Raw genomic sequence first — 19,350 nt, 5'->3', positions numbered from 1 at the left:
GGAAACTTGTCAGAGGTAAGCTATCACTATATAGTTCAATATAGTGTTAGCTCCACCCTCTATGGTTTGTCTTAATTATCCAGATTTGTAAAATTCAGCCCTTATTTTGTTACCTCAAAAGTAGTCATGCATGAAATGTATCAACCTTAAAAAATTACTGTGTCTGGCAAAAATGTTCTCATGTGCAAATATAACAAGTATTAGCACAGCTGCTTGGTTTGGAAGCACAGTGTTTCCCCTTCCGTGCTTTTTTTTTTTTTTTTTTTTTTTAATCCTTTGGATATAAATGAAGAACTGTGAAAATAAGTTCCTAGTTTCTGAATGCTCAACTGCAAAGTTTTCTTCACATCGCTGGCTTATTATTAATGCACAGGACAAGATGTTTTATAATCTTTGCCACTGGATTCTGTTCTCCTGGGGTCAGACATGGTGTCACTTTTCAACAACATAGTGGCTGTCCTGAAATTAATAGGGGGAAGTTAAAGGCAAGATTAGAATTAGAGCGCCCCTCTTTTGTAGCCAAGTGATCTGATAGTTGAGTTGAAAGAATAGCTGCTGTCCCCAGAGGGCACCTTTTCTACATAACATAGCACTGCAACCTAACTCTGAAACTGCCTGTTTTGTAGCTCTGAAAGTGAATAGACAGAACAGTTGTAAAATGCTGGGGCTTGCTTTGTGCATGAGGTGCTCAGACTTAGTTAAATGTAGAATGAGCCATGTCGAAGACCTGGTCCTTGCTCACCCTGGCAAAGATCACCCAAGGGAGTGTGTGGAGGTATGCATATGATTTAGCAAATCTATGAGGCTTCAAACATTAGTTTCAAAGAAAGTCTTTGAGAGCTGGTTCAGGTCGTTTACTTCTTCTGCTCTTGTCCTCTGGGCTGCCTGTTAGTATGTGTTCCCACAATGTTTACAATGGTTATTATGCAAAGCTGCATCTCCTAGAATGGTGCTAGGAAAGCGTAAATACTGGTTAGCAGGTGAATTGATTGGCCTTCCTTAGAAACATTTTAATTCAAGAAGCATGGTGAAACGTGAATGGAAGTGGGTATGTTTCAGTGTTATCTACTAATAAGAGACTTGTGGTTAGAACCTCTTCCCTCTGCACTCTGAGGAGGGTACCCAGCAGGGTGCAAACTTTCTGGCTAGATGTGATTTCTGTTAATGCTCCTTCACCAAAACACCCTCCACTCTCCTTTGAGTATTCACTCAGACTTTGCACTTCTGACCCATCTTTGCATGTAGCAAACAGATTTTTAATGGAATTACAGAACTACCTGGTAGAAAAATCTCCATGGCTTTATTTTTTTTTTTTTGGTTTGTTTTTTTACTCTTTCCAGATTTTGGAGAATGAGATAAATAGTCGGGATGCTTTGACCAAAGTGGTGCTCAGTACAGGACAGAAACTGGTAAGGGGAGGCCACTCAGCCTCCCGCAAGATTATGGAGCATCTGAAGGAGCTGGAGACATCTGTAGAAAACTTGAAGGCAGAGGCTCAGGGGAGGAGACAGAGGCTCGCGCAATCCTATGAGGCTCATCAGTACCTTACTGAGGTAAGGATGATTCATGAAAAATTTTCATTTGATCTTTATTTGCTTAAAGGACCAGATACCTATATTGGTGAGTGACTGCAAATCTTGAGATAGGAGCAAAATTAATACTGTTCTGCCTTTTCATATCTGGTAAACATGGACACAGCGGAGAAATGAGTTATTTTCCGTAGGAACTGCAGTGAGGGATAAACATGTAACCATGACAACTGGGATTAGTAGTTTTTGGAATAACATCTTCTAGATTGTATTACAGATAGGCACTTAAGATGCTCTCTGTTCTCACTGGTGTTTCTCTCTGGGCATCACTGCTTTCCAGTTTTCTTTGTTGTGACTGAAATAACAGCTGTGTTCATGCTCATCACCATTTTTCATACAGCTACTGGAGGTAGAGGCCTGGCTGGCAGAGAGAGGCTTCATCCTGGAGACCTCTGATTATGGGAAGAATGAAGAATCCACCCAGGCTTTACTTCGTAAACTTGAAGCCACCAAGCTGGACATGGAGGGTTTCAGGCCCCGGATTGAGAAAGTACAGGAGACAGGCACCAGCTTAATAAACAAAGACAACCCGGAGAGGTAGGAAAGTGAAAACAGGCTTCTGTGTCAGATCTAACAGAAATGCCCAAGGAAGGCAGATATTGAAAAGTTCAGCCTTGAGTAGCTGTTTGGTGTCTCATTCAGAAATATGACTTCAGGGGACATCAATCCCTCCTTCACCGCCATCACACACTCCAACCCTCCCCCCGCCCAAAAAACAATTAAAAAAATGTGGTGATTGTTCTGTTCTCTTCATGACTGCTGTTTTTCAGCAATAGGCCGGATACTGCAGATCAGTTTCTTTGTTTACTATCTATTCCCAGGAACTGTCATCCAGTTGTCACTTAATATAAAGGTTCAGAAAGCACCATGCTTGGGAGAGGAAACTGATATTCTTGACATTTCATTGCTTTTCATTGTCAATTGCTTTTATATCTGGGAAGAATGAGATGAAAAGAGCAGCCATTCATGCAAGATGCTTTAATTTCCTGAACTAGCTCATTTTCATGTCCTGGCATAACTCATCCCATGATGATATCTAGTCTTGTCTGTATTTTGAAGGTGTTGCATATTCAACCTGTCAGAAAAGACAGTGTTCAAAAATACAAAGACATACTTCTGATTTTTGTTCTTTGCAGCTCCGCCATACTTTCGAAGCTCCAAGGGATCCTAGCAGACTATCAGTCTCTCCTACAGAAGGCTGAGACCCAGAGAAAGTTTCTGCAAGAACAATTCCAGCTGTATCAGTTTGAAAGAGAATTCCAGCTGGTGAAAGCCTGGCTTTCCAGTAAGCAGTCTGTGGCAGAGTCTGATGACTATGGGCAGGACTTGGATGATGTTGAGGTAAAAGAAAAGAAAAGAAAAGGTGGTATGTGGCAAAGCAGGAATGTCTTTACTCTATTTTTTTGTGTAGCTGGTGACAGTGAAGCATGTTACAGTGACACAAACTGAGCAGGCACTGAGACTGGCTTCTGCCTGCTTGTGCAGGGGTCTCTGAGGTAGCGTCCTTCAATGGAAAAAGCAGGTGCACCTGAAAGTTGTCTTTTTCTGGGGATAAGGTGAGGTCACCACACTTCACTGATGGCCCTAATTATTAACTTATCAGGACCTAATCATTTGGCCACAGCCTTACAACACTGTCAGTGGAAAACACTGAGATGGACCATTCACCAGGAGCTGAAGAGCTGCAGATTTCAATTTCTCTTCAGAGTACATTGTACACTTCATAGTGTCCTCTCCTCAAAACAGTGAGCCAACGTTTTCAACAGCTATTACACATGTGGACAAGCTAATGTTTTGGCAATGTCTCCATCTGTCAGGATGTAGGTGATTTTTTTCTCTGTGGCGTAAGATGTTGAGTGATCATAACAATAGATGTTTTCTTCTAACTCTAGACCATTTCAGTTTTTCAAGTGATTTGTGTTTATGTAAGTCTGTACTACATAGCTTTTGTGTTCTACAGTAGGGAAAAAGTGATTCCTTTTACCTCTTTAATAGAGGTAGGCAGGAATTCTTTTGTCTAAGTCCGCATCCCCTTCTTTATCCTGTAGGTGTTGGAGAAAAAATTTAGAGATTTTGTAAATGAGGTGAAACCTCTGGGCTATTCCAAAGTTCTTTCCCTAAATGAATTAGCATCTAAACTGGAGAAAGAGGGCCACAGCAAGACAGAAGTTATCCAGAAGAGAGCAAAGCAAATCAATGAAATGTGGGAGGAACTATGCCATGCCATCCAGACAAGGACAGAGGTAGGAAATACATGAAAAGGTGGTGGTGCATTGAATTCCCTGCGTTTTTCTGTGTCCTTCTTTCTTTCTCAAGCCGGTGCATTGCTGATGTTAAAACACAAGGTTTGTAAGAGTGATGAGTATATTCTTTTCTCTTCTTTCTTGGCCTGTTTCCCTTTGTAGCCATTTCTTAGCCTGGCATGGTTTATATTTGAAATACGTGTATCAGCCTAGAGACATTCTGTTTTCCTAAATTCACCGCAACCGCCAGTTTCCTGAAAAGCTAAGCTAATCTAATGGTTTACCACAATTAATAGGAGGAAGTTTCACTCTCCGTATCCTCTTTACCCTCCTTTTTCACTCTGTCCGCCTTCCTGCTTTACTCCTGGCTGTGCAGTCCCACCCTTGTCCCAGCTCTGGCACTGACTGGACTCTTTCTTCAACTACTTCAGCTCATTAAACCAGCAAAAAACTAACCAACCAGATTTGTTTGCTGGGTTAGTGAGCTGAAGCCAAAGAAAGAGAATGGGAGATAAGGTGAAAGAGGACACAGAGCCAAAACCCCTGACTTTTAGCAGCGGTTAGCTGTTAAATCAGCTCACCTCATCTTGTGAAACTGCAGCCACAGATCCATTTGGAAATGCATTCATTTGGAAATGAATGTCGAGTTCAGGACATACTGAACTCGATGTGAGTGTTTGCTTGAAGGAGATGGTTTAATGTTGGATGTCCTCAACCCTTTCACTTACTGTTACATACGTTTTGCATATGACGTAGCTGAAACCCACTACTGTGTGTTAGCAGCAGTTATACTTAACAATTGTTTTTAATGTGAAGCCTGAATGTAAAATGGTAGTGGAACATTTTTAATCCTCTCATCTCAGAAACCCTAATTTTCACCTATCTCACCTTATTTTCACAGTTTGAAATGTAGGCCTCTGTCCCAAGCAAGTTTTCTAGGATTCTTTCTACAGTCAAGAGAAGTATCTATAAAGGGCAGTTCATGCTCTCCATCTTGATCATTCATCTTAGGTAGGGATAAATTGCTCTAGAAAGACATTTATTTCTTTTCCTTGACACAGAGAACTTGGGAAACTAGGTTAGCGTGGATACCTCTTTTGGATGATTTAACTGGGAAGGTGTTTTGTTCTCCCACTTGTACAGTCTGTGCTGCATGAGGATATGACATTAAGGTTGTCTATTTTTGCACTGCAGACATGATATATCATATTATCAGTAAAATGTTTCTTTATTCCAGAACCTAAGAGCAGCCCAGCAAGTTCATCAGTATGATCATGACGTGGATGAAGTAAAAGGCTGGATGCAGGAGAAAGAGGCCGTGGTGGACATAGAAGATTATGGATATGACCTTCCAGGCGTACAGACACTTCTCAGCCAGCTTGAGGGAGTTGAGGTAAAGAGATCTGTCGTGAAACAGTGGCAGAAAGATGTAAATGGAAAAAAAAAGGAGAGTGATGCACGTTTTGAAATCTTTTGGGCTGCCTCACTTGCAGGCCAACAAAAGATAAATGTATTCCATCCTGAAATATCCATAGTGCCTCATAGCGAGGGGACCTTTTTCTCCTGCTTTTAGCATTGTGAAATTATTTTATTACTAATTTTTTTTGATGAGCTTCTCTCCTAAATTTTATTCAAAAATTGTTGTTATAATTGTAAAGGTGTCATCTGAAATGCAAGAAGAGACTTTAGCTCCATGCTTGTCAAAATAATCAGTGTGTTGCATCTAAAGAAGCTTCTATGGTATTTGATGACGAATGTTTACAAGCACTAGGAGGAAACTAAGAGGGAAAGACCTAATAGTGTCATAGTTCCAGCCTCTGTGCATTCAGTGAATAAAAAATATAGGCTCCATCTTTAAAATATGCTCTTGATAGTTAGTCTCTCTGTGTAAATAGAGACCTGATCTTACAGTCAGTTCTGTCTCCGCTCCAGAGAGATCTAGGAGCCATCATGAAAGAGCTGGAGCGGATTCGTGGAGAGGCTTGGCACCTCAGCCGCACTTATCCTCAAGTGAAGGAGAACATTATGGAGAGACTCACAGATGTGGATGAATGCTGGGAAAACCTGGGCCAGAAGTTCCTGGAGAGGAAAGCAAGACTGAGCCAGGCAGAACAAGTCCAGCTCTACTTCAATGACTGCAGGGAGCTGATGTATGTGTGGGCACCTTTCGTTTGGCAGTGGGCCTGATTTCTTGTCTTTCCCTCCTGAGGTTTTCTGTATTAGACCTGTGGGTGGTTTGACTCCTGTCTCAGGTGTTCTGAAGCTTGATTATGAATTTCTTTGAATAATAACAACACAGCACGTCTTCTCAACAGTACTCAACAGAATTTATCACACAGCAGAAGGGACCACGCCACTCTGCTTCAGCATAGTGTGCATGGTGGACCCACATTTTTAGACTATTTCCAGTAAAGTCTTGGAGAATTCGGTCACTCTGGATAGTTTTGGTAGTCTCACAATTACAGTCAAAAAACATCGTCTTTAGGGAGATGGGGAAATCTCTTCTAGATATCCAGGTAATTTGTGTGCTTTTATTAGAGTCAGAGCAACTACATTAAAGACTATCTTCTAGAATAGATTAGTACTTGCTCAAGTTCTACAAGTGTTTTGGGCACGTTTTTTTAATGCTGTTGCCCATATGTGCACACTCTCCTGTCCGTTTTTATTAGGTGTCAATATTTGGTAGTAACTCAGTTGGTGGGAAGTTCCATGTTTTTTTTTCCTTTTTTAATCTGAATTAGAACAAAAGGCTGAATGTCAAAAGCATCTACAAAATGTCTTTTGAAAAATTAAATTGAACTAAAACATCTCATTTTGATTAAAGCAACCGTGTCAATGTATCTATAAGCAGAGGTCTGACATAAAAGTTGAAATAACTGATGGTTATATTCTTTACTGAAAGGAGCCAACCAACATTATTAAAATACTAGATTTTTTCATTTTAATGGCATTTTCATCAAAACTGATACGTTCACCATGGAAATTTTGATTTTTGAACAGCATTTATCATAGAATATGGGAATTTTGGAATCAGTGAAGTGAATGAAAGCATTAATCCATAACAGGAGTAGAAATTGAAAGATAGCGAAATGGTTACCACTGACTGTTGGGCACTTATAATGCTAAGGACTAGATCCAGAGCTCAGGTAAATTAAGAGGCATTGGTTTATGCCAGTTGAGGCTTTTGCCCAGGAATACAAACTTTCCCTTAAAATTATCTGTCAGTAAGCTTCTTTACATGAGTACTCTGTAGGCATATGAAGTGCTTTTATGCATGGCAATAAGGTTACGTGGGCATCTGCAAGTCTGTATGTCCCAGCACCATGTGTAAAAGCACTAGGAATGTGTACAGCCTACACATCTGCAGTTACAGGAGTTCCTTTGAAGGATTTACAAGCTTCTCACTTCAGTATGAAGAGATGCTGCAGCTGCTTGACTAACAACCCATATATTGAAACGTCAGTGGGAACACTTCAGAAGGCTGTAAAAAAAAAAAAAAAAAAAAACCATAAATGTGTGGGTGAGCCTACACAAATGTATTTGTAAATGCATATCTTTCATGGTCAAATAAAGGTCTGTATACATATGTCCACACCCATGGGATGTGTGCGTTCATGGATAGCCAGAGGATTCAGATTCCTTCCATTTTTGCCCTTTTGAATTTGCTCTGTAGGGCCTGGGCCAATGAGATGCATGCACTTGTGATATCTGAGGAATTGGCAAATGATGTCTTGGGAGCTGAGCTGCTTATCAAGCGTCATGAGGAATACAAGCGTGAGATAGAGAAGCAGTGGCTAAAATATGAAGAAATGCAACAGGCAGGAGATGACCTGATGAAGAATGGACATTTCATGTCTGTGGAGGTATGCTGATGATGGGTAAAATATTTTACAAACAAGGGTGAACTAAGAAGACATACTAAATGGGCAGATGCCCTATTGTGCTATAGCAAGAGAGTTTTCAGTAAGTTTTCAGAAGAAGAAATTCAAAGGCATGACAGATTTACAGATTTATCTCTCACTTCTTGTGACTTACAAAAAAGGAAAGCACCTTTTAAAGTTCTTCCTCGCTCCTCTAAAAACTGATTTTGAAGCTAACCATGAAAGGAAGAGTAGTCAATGCACTGATTATAGCTGTGCAGGGGAGTAGGAGGTATCCCTTTTCCACAGAAAAGTTGTACCTCAGAAAGAAGTTTTTAGCATTTAACTACACAAGAACTGGGATAAAATACAGGACAATGCAGATCAAATATAGTGTGGAGTGAAGTCTATAAGTACAACAGAAAATAAGCAATTCTTCAGAAATTTTAGAAGGAGGAATTACTTAACCTTAAAACCTCTGTGATCCTCTTATCTATGTAACTGTAGACTTTGACCTTTGCAATGACCTCAAACTTATCTTGAAACTGTCAGTGGATCCAGAGATCACAGTTAAAAACATCTTCAGAACATGTGCAAGATGATTACATTAATTCCATTGCTAAGAGAATTGGCGGGTTTTCAACAGTTTAAGGATCTCCATTGTCACCATGCCATAAATGCATAAATTTGTTGAGTCTTATGGGTTCCCTTTAGTTCCACAATACAAATTGTCTGGGTATAAAATTTGACCAAGGGAAAGCATATAGCAGAATACTAGTTACACAGCATGTGGAATATGCATACAGTTATAAAGTATAGCTATGTAGAGTGGAGACTAAATGAATCCAGCTAAGCAAAATGAGGACTCAGACTTCCTTTCGAAATTATGTTGGCATCACAAAATCATCTATAGGTCATTTGGGTCTGAAGGTCAGATTACAAGGTTAGCCGGATGTCAGATGAAAGTCTGACTGTATCTTTCACCTGCTGGCATTATAAATGTTATTTTTCTAGATTGAAGAAAAATTGTTAGAGCTGTCAGAGCTGATGAAGAAGGTAAAGGAGAGTTGGGAAATGAGGAAGGAGTTGTATGAAGAGAACTGGGAGATTCAATTGCTCCGGCGAGAGCTAGAACAAGCAGAAGCATGGCTGGCTGCCAAGGAGAGCTTTCTTTCAGATCCTAGCTACGGGGTGAGTACCACCATTTGGCTGAATAGAATGGATGAGTCTGAAAATCTCGGGCTTAACTTCTGTATCTGTGGTTGATTTTTCCACTCAGGACTCAGTGTCCGAAGTGGAGAAGCTACTGAAGAAACACCAGGATTTTGAGAAGATGCTTGCAGCTCAGGAGGAGAAATTTGCTCAGCTCAACAGGAAAACTAAGGTGAGAAGTAGAGTTGTGTATGAGACAGGATGTTGTCACAGGATGACCTGGCTCCTTAGCTGTTTGGAGTTCAGTCAGTCCTTGCCAGAATGAACTCCTGTGGTCAGATGGAGGAAATGAGTGTCCAAAGCTGAGATACTGGAAACAGCAGCTGAGAAAATAAGAGCTGTGTGTAGGCCAATAGAGTCCAAGTAGCCTGCAAAAGCTCTAGGGGAGAAGTGGAAGCCTTGCTCTTCCAGGGACAGCACAGGGGCTGTGTAGCATAGCATGTGCTGCTGTGTGAGGAACAGGGTGACCCGTCACTATTGCAAACGGGATAGAGAGATATTTGATGCACTCAGAATTTCAGGAGGGAGCTGCAGTCCCCTAGGAGTACTGGAGGATACTAAGGGGCTGAAAGCAAAGACAGACTGAGGCAGAAATAGTCCTTTTTTCCTTCTGGCATCAGAGTTCTACAATGGATCATGTTCAGTAACAAAAACATTCAGTCAGCCTCCCAGATCCTCTGTCAACTCTTCTTCAAATAGTTTACGTGAAATAACCAGCATAACATAGCATTTGTATTTGGCATTAGGTGGGAAAAAAGTTTGAATCTGCCTTTTGGTCTGTGTTTTTTGCAAATTGGCAAAATGAAGGGACAGAGATCCTCCTCTCTAAAAATTTTCCATGAGAATATTCCTGGATACTCATTGTTCCTACAGTAGACTTACTTAAAGCAGGCAGTGCCACAACACAGAGGCACAGTTTCTCTGGAGCTTATTAAAGTCTCAGCCTGTAAAGATCTTAGAAAAGGCTGGCATTCGCTGTATTTGAGATTAATTCCCGCCAATGTTCATAGCTGGTAAAATAACAGTCAGGACATAGCTATTAAGTTCAGTTCTAACTAACTCTAAAAATGCTAGTGAAGGTACAGTCCTTTAAAGTTGGTGCCAAGAGAAGGTGTATTTGAAAATTATGTTTGCTTAAAATAAAATATTTTTAGGTGGGTACCTGTAAGTGCGCTCACACAGGTAATTTCACAAATGTAATATTTGTGTCCTACAGAGGGAGATGAATCTTCTGAAACAAACTGACCCAGAAGAGAATGATTCAAAGGATAAAGGCAAAATCATACGGGTTCCCTCTCTGAAAAGAAAGACATCTGACAAAAGGAGTCCATCGCCAAGAGTGATAGAGATAAAGAGCACAAAGCCACCGCCAACTGCGCCCTTACCCAGCCTGGCCTTGAGAGTTCCCCTGGAAACTATTTTCTCCCCCATCGAAAAGTCTCCAGCGGCATTTCAAGCATTCAGCGCTGGAGGAGTCCCAGAGGCGCGAGGCAGCACCAAAACAGAGATGAAAGTTGAGAGGAGGCTTAATGAGACTATCCCTCCACCTACACCAAAGCCAATGGGTCCAGGAGCTACGTCTTTGGAAAGTCAAAGTTCTCTAACCTCTCCTTTATCTCCTGCGCCCATAAACGAGCGACACAGCAGCAGTTTGTTGGAATCATATTCCTCAAGCCTTTTGTCACCCCAAGATAAAAATGCTGGAGGGTCCTCCTTCTCTGACCTGCAGACAAAAGTAGTGACGACTCCACCTGAGCCTGGCCAAAGGTCACAAGCTAAATCATCAAATTTATTGCTGTCTGGTTCCTCTCAGGAGAGATTAGAGAATGCATCTTTGGTAAGTCCTGAGGATTTCTGACTCTGTCCGCACAAATCCTGTGTCTCGTGCTACTATGTGCTAGTTAAAATAGCAGAATATAGCAAGTTCTGTAAGGAAGTCACAAAGAGCACTGTACAGTGGTCCTTTCAGCGGGTTCCCTCATGGATCCAAAGGGCAAGAAGCATTTAATTTGCCTTTGCAGAGCCAATACATTTTCTAGAAAGATAGTTGCCTTAAGCAGCTAGGCATAACTTAAAAGTGTTTTTAATTTGCTCAGCCCTGTAGACTAGGGCTTGGCAACAGTGTTGGTCTGTGTTTTTCTTTCCCAAATTAGAGGTTATTCATGGCACCAGGTGCTCAGCAGAACATTTAAAAGAGCCAGGAAATGCTGCCTCACAAAAAGAAAGACACTGCTAATTTACGCCTGACATCTTGCCTCTGTGTGAGGTGGTGGCTCTCAGCAGCCACTGAATACAGAAGCCAGGGAGAGCCAGGAGTTAGGAGCTGCTGCTGCACAGGTGGCTGCTGCCAGCTCTCTGTCCAGCTCTGTGTCCGCCTGCCTGGCACCCTCCTTGGCAAGCATGTCAATGGCCACCCTGGCAGGTGAATGCACTGTCAACGCGTGGACGGATAAAAGTTGTTCTCTTCCCCTCTTTCACTTTAAGAGAGGAATGTGTTTGTCCCATATCCAAGTGTACCAGTACAAAGCTATACATTGGTGTAACTCAGCGTTTATTGCCTGGGTGTTATAAATAACTTTGGCCATTTACATTGTAAATTGTTTTCAGTTGTATAAAAATAACATTCAAAATTAAGAAATTTTAGTTTTCTCTAGTGGTAGCTTTTATCACACGGTATCACAGTCAAGTCCTTGAATGGCTCTCGATTTCACAGCGTCTGGATGGCAGACAGACATAGTAATTAATTATATTGTGAGGGGGTCAGGTCTACCCCTTTTAAACAATATGAGAATATACCTTGTTCAGTATAATCATGTTCGTTTACACCTCATAATAGGGTGTTGCTCCAACTGAGCAAATGACTGGATTATAAAAGAAACCTTTAATTAATACACTATGGTAGAGGACATTCCATGAGAAAATTGTTCTAAGTGGACATGAATTACCTTCCTTTAGGTAGTAAATCAGAGATGTGACTGCAATCTAGAGAGGATTTCTGGCTGTGCTGTGAATATAAAGGCTTAGAGGCAGCAGAGATCAGTTCCTCTGTGTGGAATGTATCTAGAAATAGCTTCAGAAATTATAGCAGATATTTAAGGGCTCCTTTAAAGTTAAACAGTAACATGCTTGCGTGTTACAGGTTTCTGCAAGTCTCCAGAGCATGGAGGGATTCCTCGAAAAGAGAGACCAGCTCCTTCCGGGAAGGCACCAGGTAGAAACAAAAGCCCTCGCTCTGGGTTAATTCACCTTTGAATTTGAATATAGTCCGGAGTGTGACTTCCTCAAGACAAAATCTTGCTGAAGGGGCGTTCAGGACTGTAGGCATAATTCAGTTCCCACTAAAAACCATGAAGAAGTCTCCATTGACTTCAGCAGTACCTGATCTAGTCCTTAGCAGAGGAGACAATGGAATTTTTGTCTGTCAGGGGAATCGTGCAGTACAGAGTCAGTCTACATTTGATGGGTTTATTAACAGAACCTGGACTGTATGAATGTTAATTACATTCCCCTTCAAAAAGTGCCAAGATCATGTATCGGTGTGTGATAGTGTGTCAGCAGCAAAAGCCCCCAGCCCAATGCTTCCAATGCTTATAATTTCTAACTGTACTAGGAAAGAAACAAGGTTTCAGTTCATGGATAATGAGTGGAAGAAGTGGTCTGTTTAATCCAGGGCTGAAGGAAACTGAAATCTAAGTTCTCATCCTGGGAAAGCATATGGCTTCAGTTCGGTAGGATAATGGCCATAACAGGGCAGGAAATTTTCTAATATTCACCACAAGTACGTAGACGTGTGACTGCTTGCTTAGGTATGGCCTGTAAATAGGTTATCCCAGTTTGCTTGTCCCATACACTGTTTCCTCCTCTAAAACTTTTAACTTGCAAGAACTCTTAATTAATGAAATTCCGTACTGAATTTCATCATCTGGAAGCAGAAGTAGTTATTCCTCTGTTCCAGATGCGCTGAATTAAGTTTGCTGTGTTACTGCATTCCCATCTCACCAACAAAGAAAACCTATGACATATATCTTCCTTAGGATTCTCCTCTTCCTTCTCTCTGACTCACCAAATAAGTAAGTCAGCTTGATTTACTGGCATAACAAAATAGGAATATATACAAGTAATGAGTTCCTTCATCCAGAAGGATCCCATGGCGCAAGGCTAACCTTTCACTGCTACATAGTTGGGGTAGGAAATAGCAACCGCTTTTGCACACCGTTCAGGAGCGTTCCACAGGGGATGGCTCAGGAAGTGAAGAAGAATTCAGTAACCACTTCTTTAGAGTGAAACCATGTATGGACCAAGACTAGAATATGACCAGCAAGTGTGGGCCAGTGTTCCAGCAGCTGGAGAAATAAAGTGGAGCTTTCAGTGGCAAAAAATAGACACAACTTACTTTGAAAATCCATCTTCTCTCAAAGATGCTGCTGAACACAACATGGTGTACAGCCTGCTTGCTCCTTGTTGCATCATTTGTTGTCCTGGCCCACAGTGGGCCCCTTACTGAATCACCACACCATTAACTACAGCAGGTTCTGTTTTTCTAGGAGAAAACCATGAACTTCTGTGATCATAATCTGGGCAGCTCCTGCCTTCCGGTGGAAGCTGCACACAAAAGATTTCAGTGCTGTAATTAAATATGTACCTATTCATTGGATTTTATCATTGTTTCTGTTCATGTAGCCAGGCTCAAGGTCTTGGAAATCCTTCTATGTGAAACTTGATGGGCTCAAACTTGATTTCTATAATGATGATAAAGAAGCCTTTCAGGTAATTTCTTTTTTGAACCTTTCTAGTAATCTCTGTGTATTTCCCTATTTAAAACAGAAGTTAAAAAAATAAATAAATAAAAGAGTTACATTTGCTTTAGTTTAGGACTAGGGATAATTAGTGAATTTTTGAATGTTAGTTGGGTCAAATCCAACCATTGTTGCATGGATACTGACCGTAAGACTGAAAAATAAGTTTTTTCATGAGTTTTTCAAACCTATTCTTCACAAGAAGTATCTTACTCAAGAGTTTCCTTCGAGATACAATGTAATACTCCACTTTTCCTTCACCCTTCTTCTGATTCAGTGATTCTAGTTGTAATTTTAGAAGCAGTATGGGTGTGTAGTCAGCCTGCAAATTGGAATAGGATTGAATCCTTGTAGAGAGACAGAGAAAACATTCTATTATAATCTTATCCTCCTTCAGAATGTATCCACACTTCTGTCCCTCAACATTGCTGGCGCCACATGTGAGAGGCTGATAAAGTACGTGAGGAAAGAGAACAGCTTCATGTTACGGTAAGTCATATAGCGAAGCGTGCGAATAAAAAGCTTGCACAGCTAGTCTGAATGGTTCCATTTCCTTGCAGTCACCTAAGACTGTTGCTAAGAGGCATAGCTGAAATATCTTGCAGTGCTTGCACCACTCATAAACACAGGAAGACATAAGGTAAGACCAACTGAAATGCCTCTTCTTCCTGTACTTATTTACAGGCTGAGAGATGGGGCAGAGTATTTCTTTGCAGCGCCTTCTCAGATGGTGATGGAGGACTGGCTGCAATCACTACAGAGTAATATAGGTAGGTTCTCATTTGCTTCAAGGATGAACTGTGTTGTTAGGAGGTGATGGTGAGAGAAGGGGAAGAGAATGAAATATTCTGGTATTTCCTGAGCTGTCCTTTTTGCTTCTGTTGGACAGCAGTACACAAGTCACCTTGCGACGTAATGACCCGGCAGGAGGACTATTCAGGGTGACTTGGAAAGCAGCTTCTCAGTTATACTGCAGCTGGCATCAAGTTATTCCCAGAGAGTTATTCTCTTGCCCAAGGGCTGTTTCCATCCTTTTAATAGAGTTGCTTGCACTCTTAATCAACAGCTTTTCCTCCAAATCTAACCTCAATAGGCAGTGGCATACTAGAAAGGGTATCAGGACACAAAGATAACTGGTGTCCAGACAAATTTGTTATGGACCCAGAAAGAGCAGGCTGCCTCTAACTCTGCTTCAAGAGGTTTTCACTGTTATCTGACTCTGCAGGACACAGTAACAGAGCAGACTCCAGGGCAAAGGTGCAGCCTTTCGTTCCAAACACAGAGACCTCTCAGACAAGATCGTGGGACTTTCCAAACAGAGACTCTGCTGAAAGACTAACCAGCAAAAGCTCACTCCTGAGGTAAGGGCTCTGTGCTTCAAGGCTGAACAGATGTTACTGTTGTTTGTGTTCAGGTAGCAGTCACCTGCAAAGTAAGATTGCCCTAATGTGAGAAAGTCCCGCTCATCTGTTACTAATCAAGTAGAATATAGTATTCTTGAGTACGACCCAGCTTTAATCCCTATTTATCATTTATGATGTGTTACAGCCAGTTTTCAAATATGGGTCCTCACTGAAGTCAGCCATATCCTGTGTGTGGCTGATGACTTCAGATTGGGACACCCAGAGGAATACTTATATCACCTATCTCAGGCACCAAAGTCACCGAAACGGAGCATCTGAGCTGAAGGCTGGGTTATGTACATGTTCAACAGAGGAAAAACTGGCTCCAGTAGATGAGGGAGTCAGAGCAAAAGTCTAAAATCGGTGCCACAGGGTTTCCTCTGATAATTGTCTCCAGTAGGGGGTCAAAAGAAATCCAGCCTTCTATTTTAAGGAGCCAAATCAGTTGCCTGAAGTTAGACTGCTTTCCTCAAACGTCATTGAGAAACCCAACACAGGCATTGAAAATATAGCCACTGTTCCTGTCAGGAAATTTGGTCCATAGTGTAAATCAGTTTATGTTGCATTTGGGGTCCGTAGGAATCTTGCAGACCACGATGTGAAATCCTAGTCCATCTGCCAGCTGAGCAGAGATGGTGCTGAGCTAGATGCTTAACAAAGTTCTTACATAAACATAGTGCCTTAAAATCACCCAGATTATCCCTGATTTTCTGCTGATGCTCATTGTTGATAGGAGAACACCTTCCTTCAAAATCAAACCGGAGAAAGAGCCTGCAGAATTTTCCAGAGATTTTAAGGAAGACGGGACTGCAGTAACACGAGCCTCCATCACCACTCTGAGACCAGAACAAAGCGGTAATAAAAAAAATCTGCCTCTATCTCTGCTAGAAGTAGGAAGAGAAAAGTGACATTTGCCCCAATGAACACCAGACCCTTCATCACTGCATCTTAACCCAGCCCTCTGGAAATGTATTGGTACATTTTAACTTAATTACTTCCCTTAGGACTTATTTTAATTACCTATTAAACCTAGTAAAGCCTTTAAGTATAACTAAACATGGCTGCCTCTGGTATACTTTTGTGATACAATGCCTCCATCGTTCATCATATCACCTAGGATATACCAACACCAAGATATGAAATGAAATGAAAGAGCAAAGGGACCTCTGAGCCAGATAGCTCAAGTGAAGTGACTCTATGGGATGGAAGTGGAGAGCACTGAGCAGAGAGCAAAGTGCAAACTGTGAGTGAACAGCAGCCACCTGCAGGTAGCTTTGCCAGTATCAATGGATAAGATTCAAAGGAAGAGGGTTGCTCAGTCTGTGCATCACAGAAGTAGAGGTCTCTTAGGGTACATTTGTTATATAATTCCTGTAGTGTTTTGTGGCCTCCAGAATCATTCATTTTTACAATACATTAGCCTGGTATTTCAGAACTATTTAGCAATTCTTTCTGGATCAAGTTACTAGGGAAAAAAAAAAACTATACAGTTACTTATTGTTACTGGACTCTAAAATTATGCATGAACAATCAGCCTCTCAGTGTAAAAGAGGAGGAAAAACAGGATTCCAAGGAGGAAGTCTACAAACCTGACCACACCTCTGGGGAAGCTTAAAAACTATATTGATTTTACATTAACATGAACGTATTAGGAAGCTGGATTGGGTGGGAAGTATATGAGATAGTCTTTAGGGGATATGCAGGAGAAGGAAAAAATCGTGTCCTCTAGTATGTTATCTGTACTAAGTCTCATCTTGTGCTCATTAAGAGTGAAAAAAGCCAATAGCGTAAACTTCTGCAACTAAAGAGTGTCAGGTGCACACAAAGTTACCAGATTTTTCTTCCCACAGTGCATGCCAAGAGTCCCAGCATGATGCAGCAGCAGCAGTTCCGTTAAAGGCAAGTGACCCCTATCAAAACGAGTCAGTTCTCCAGCAGAACTAGTCATTTCACCATAAAAGGCAATCAGATAGTTCAAGCATGATTTCCCTTTAGTAAATCCATGATGGATGTTCCTGATTACCATCTTTCCTTCATGCACTTGGGAAGGAAGTCGAGAAGAATTTGCTGCATCTTTCCAGGGGCTGAGGTGAGGCTGATTGGCCTCATCCGTAGTTCACCAGGTCCTTTTTCTTGCCTTTCCTAAAAAAGCTGTAACATTAGCCTTTATCCAGTCATTGGGGACCTCTCCCAGCCACCATGATTCTTTGTAGATGATAAGAGCAGTGGTCTCACAGTTGCATCAGCCAGCTATTTCCACACTCTTGCTGAGTCTTTCCCTACACGGAACTAGACAGAACCCCTCTGACACACATGTACACACATATACACCTATGCACATGCACACAGATGTACGTTTGTCAGGAGAAGCTCGTCTTCCAAATTCCCCATCCCAATAGCGATGCTGTATTACTATTTCCTTTTCAGTGACTAAGACTGAGGATGCGGGTGTGAAGACAAGGACTCATACTAGTCCACTGACCACGATGAAACAAGATCTCGAGTCTTATGGAAAGCAGGAGAAATAAAAGAAAAAAAATGTCTTGAAAAAGTTCTTTACTGTGGAATAAGAGCATGGCATGAGCATATTTTCTGGAGAAGATGGTCTCTTTCCCTTTACAACACACTGTTGCCTTGGAAAAAAGATGACAAGTCAAAAGTATATACTGAGAGAAAGGTCTGATCGTATAACCATGGTGGAAGCAGTTTTTGAAAAAGAGCTGTCATCATTTCAGAGACTGAACAGTCACAATCCAGGTGGGCAGAGCTGCAGGCCTATGAAAGACTTTAGCCTTTAAATTGTTAGAGTTTAATATTCACAAATGGGAGGAATTAGATGCTGTCTGGTATATACCTCCCTCCCAGGGATCATCAGTCACGCTAAATCAAGTTACTGGGGTCTTGGATGAGACATGACTAAGAATAACTGCAACTTGATCCCGAATCTCCATGTATGCAAGATTATTGCACTTAATACTTTGTCTCATCTTACAATATTTTAATGCCCTATTTTACCTTGAGATGCTCATGTAAAGGACCTCTTGACTCAGCTGTGCAAAGCTTCAGTGTAATAGATTTGCCTACAGTGCTCTGAACGGCGCTCTGCAAAGTCACAGCAATAGATGTAACCACTAACCTCACTCACGATCTGACAAAATCCTTTGGCAGCCACCTGAATGTCAGTCCTGGGAAGAAGGTAAATAAGAGAGCAGTTATTTCCTAATAAAATGAACTCTTCAGGGCTTGCCAGATTCTTTCAAGGAAGACCTTTAACCTGTTAAAAGTGATTCACACATTAGAAATGCAGAACACCATGGGATTAAATTATTGAGGGTAAACCTCCCTTTCTGCACCTGCCACTGTACCAATGCACTTTCTGCTGTTCCAATGTAAATCATTTTCTACAATAAAAAATGGAAATGATTATCACATCTAGGTGGGCTGTAATTTTGGTGGTTAGAATGCATGGCTTTACTAAGATCAAGGCACATGTGCAGAACTAGTGTGCTAAGCTATACACGGTCACTTTTCAAAGGTAGTTTCTGCAGTATTTTCAGAGGTGTTGCGTTCACCAGTTTGCTGGGCAAATAAAGAGGAAAACATCTCTTTGTCATTTACCAGAGGGCTGAGGGGTCAAGGCGGGAAGCCTGGCGTTGTTATTATTGCAAATGTTAATAGAAGAATAAATTAATGCTTTGGGTTTATAAGCATCCACACCCACAGGTAGCCTGAGGCTTACTAGCAAATTATAGGTGCAGAGTGTACAGCACTTTATAATGTAGTGTAGGTCTCCCAGTATTTTTCCCAGTAGGACAGATATTATGGCCTGCTAGTATCACCACTGCATTGCTCAGTCCTTACACTTTTACCAATTCTAGCTTGCAAAGCAGAAGCCTCATGTGCCTTATCATCCCAAACGAGGACCCTATCCATGCGATCCCTATCCACCTGTGCACACCTCATTTCCTCCTCCCCATACGTTAAGTTTCAAGTGCCATGTCCTCACCTACCCTGCACAGTAGGCTGTGGAGGCACAAGCCATTGGGTCCCACAAGGCGTAAGCTACCATTGCTCAGTAAAACCTCTAGTAACTGCCAGCTGTACCTGTTGAAAGTGTGGCTCTTTCTTACACCAAGATGCGTGTGAGATATTTTGACGTTGCTTACCCCAGAGAAGTTTTCCCAGCAGAAACCCCGAAGAGGGTAATAGGATATGCGCATCATGATGTACATCAGCAGTGAAAGGAC

General features: G+C 41.5%; 1 protein-coding gene across 6 annotated transcripts in view; it reads left to right on the top strand.

Annotated features, from left to right (window-relative positions):
• Positions 1 to 18,533, top strand: part of SPTBN5 (spectrin beta, non-erythrocytic 5) — a 106,818-nt gene extending 88,285 nt beyond the window's left edge. For 3 of the 6 annotated variants that reach the window (XM_068945959.1, XM_068945963.1, XM_068945957.1), the window contains 16 exons: positions 1,341 to 1,553; positions 1,930 to 2,126; positions 2,726 to 2,930; positions 3,638 to 3,832; positions 5,070 to 5,225; positions 5,765 to 5,982; positions 7,506 to 7,695; positions 8,707 to 8,883; positions 8,972 to 9,076; positions 10,121 to 10,741; positions 12,044 to 12,115; positions 13,585 to 13,671; positions 14,098 to 14,189; positions 14,385 to 14,470; positions 14,926 to 15,061; positions 15,837 to 16,157. In XM_068945959.1, coding sequence (XP_068802060.1) covers positions 1,341 to 1,553; positions 1,930 to 2,126; positions 2,726 to 2,930; positions 3,638 to 3,832; positions 5,070 to 5,225; positions 5,765 to 5,982; positions 7,506 to 7,695; positions 8,707 to 8,883; positions 8,972 to 9,076; positions 10,121 to 10,741; positions 12,044 to 12,115; positions 13,585 to 13,671; positions 14,098 to 14,189; positions 14,385 to 14,470; positions 14,926 to 15,061; positions 15,837 to 16,011 — 2,925 coding nt within the window. In that variant the 3' untranslated portion in view covers positions 16,012 to 16,157. Of the gene's footprint in view, positions 1 to 1,340; positions 1,554 to 1,929; positions 2,127 to 2,725; positions 2,931 to 3,637; positions 3,833 to 5,069; positions 5,226 to 5,764; positions 5,983 to 7,505; positions 7,696 to 8,706; positions 8,884 to 8,971; positions 9,077 to 10,120; positions 10,742 to 12,043; positions 12,116 to 13,584; positions 13,672 to 14,097; positions 14,190 to 14,384; positions 14,471 to 14,925; positions 15,062 to 15,836; positions 16,158 to 16,220; positions 16,333 to 16,953; positions 17,136 to 17,530 lie in introns of those variants that run through there. The other 3 variants (XM_068945960.1, XM_068945961.1, XM_068945962.1) reach the window with 3 other exon arrangements.
• Positions 18,534 to 19,350: the final 817 nt, after the last annotated feature.

This window comes from Struthio camelus, chromosome 5, assembly GCF_040807025.1.
Source record: "Struthio camelus isolate bStrCam1 chromosome 5, bStrCam1.hap1, whole genome shotgun sequence".
Taxonomy (NCBI): Eukaryota; Metazoa; Chordata; class Aves; order Struthioniformes; family Struthionidae; genus Struthio; species Struthio camelus.
This window is presented reverse-complemented; position numbering and strand designations above follow the sequence as displayed.